The sequence below is a fragment of the Aptenodytes forsteri genome, unplaced genomic scaffold (assembly GCF_000699145.1).
Source record: "Aptenodytes forsteri isolate BGI_AS27 unplaced genomic scaffold, ASM69914v1 Scaffold316, whole genome shotgun sequence".
Classification (NCBI taxonomy): domain Eukaryota; kingdom Metazoa; phylum Chordata; class Aves; order Sphenisciformes; family Spheniscidae; genus Aptenodytes; species Aptenodytes forsteri.
Genome location: NW_008794157.1, coordinates 12,237 through 12,675, shown reverse-complemented (window position 1 = coordinate 12,675; position 439 = coordinate 12,237). Strand labels below are relative to the sequence as shown.

General features: G+C 66.3%; 1 protein-coding gene across 1 annotated transcript in view; it reads right to left on the bottom strand.

Annotated features, from left to right (window-relative positions):
• Positions 1-439, bottom strand: part of LOC103899633 (histone-lysine N-methyltransferase 2D) — a 23,229-nt gene that overhangs the window by 16,749 nt on the left and 6,041 nt on the right. The window contains exons 7-8 of the mRNA XM_019472305.1: positions 242-365; positions 56-143 (exon numbers count right to left, since the gene is read on the bottom strand). Of these exons, the coding sequence (XP_019327850.1) occupies positions 56-143; positions 242-365 (212 nt within the window). The remainder of the gene's footprint in view (positions 1-55; positions 144-241; positions 366-439) is intronic.

Sequence of the window (439 nt, the reverse complement as noted above, 5' to 3'; positions counted from 1 at the left end):
CCAAACCAGGCAGCCCCAAGGGGACCCCCATCCCCACCCCGGACACCCCACTCACCTGCCCACTCCCCGACAGCAAGTGATTCTGCATCTCGGAGACGGCCGGGCCCCCCGAGAGCCGCTGGGCGAGCAGGGAAACCTGTTGCCTTTGGGGGGGGACACACGCAGAGACGAGGGATGAGCCGGGGCCGAGGCACCCTGCCCGTCCCAGGCCGTGCCCTGCTGCCCACCGTTGAACCCTTACCTGTTCATGCCTGGGGCCACCCCGATGCTGCCCTGAGCCATCACTTTCTTGATCCCCTTCAGCGCCACCATCTTGGCCTTGGCAATGGGGTCCATGATGTCCTCGGCCGCAAACTTGTCCAGGTCTGCCAAGAGTCGGTGGAGGGTGCCGCAGGGTGTTCAGTCCTACACTCCCCCAGCCAAAAGGGCCCTGTGCCCC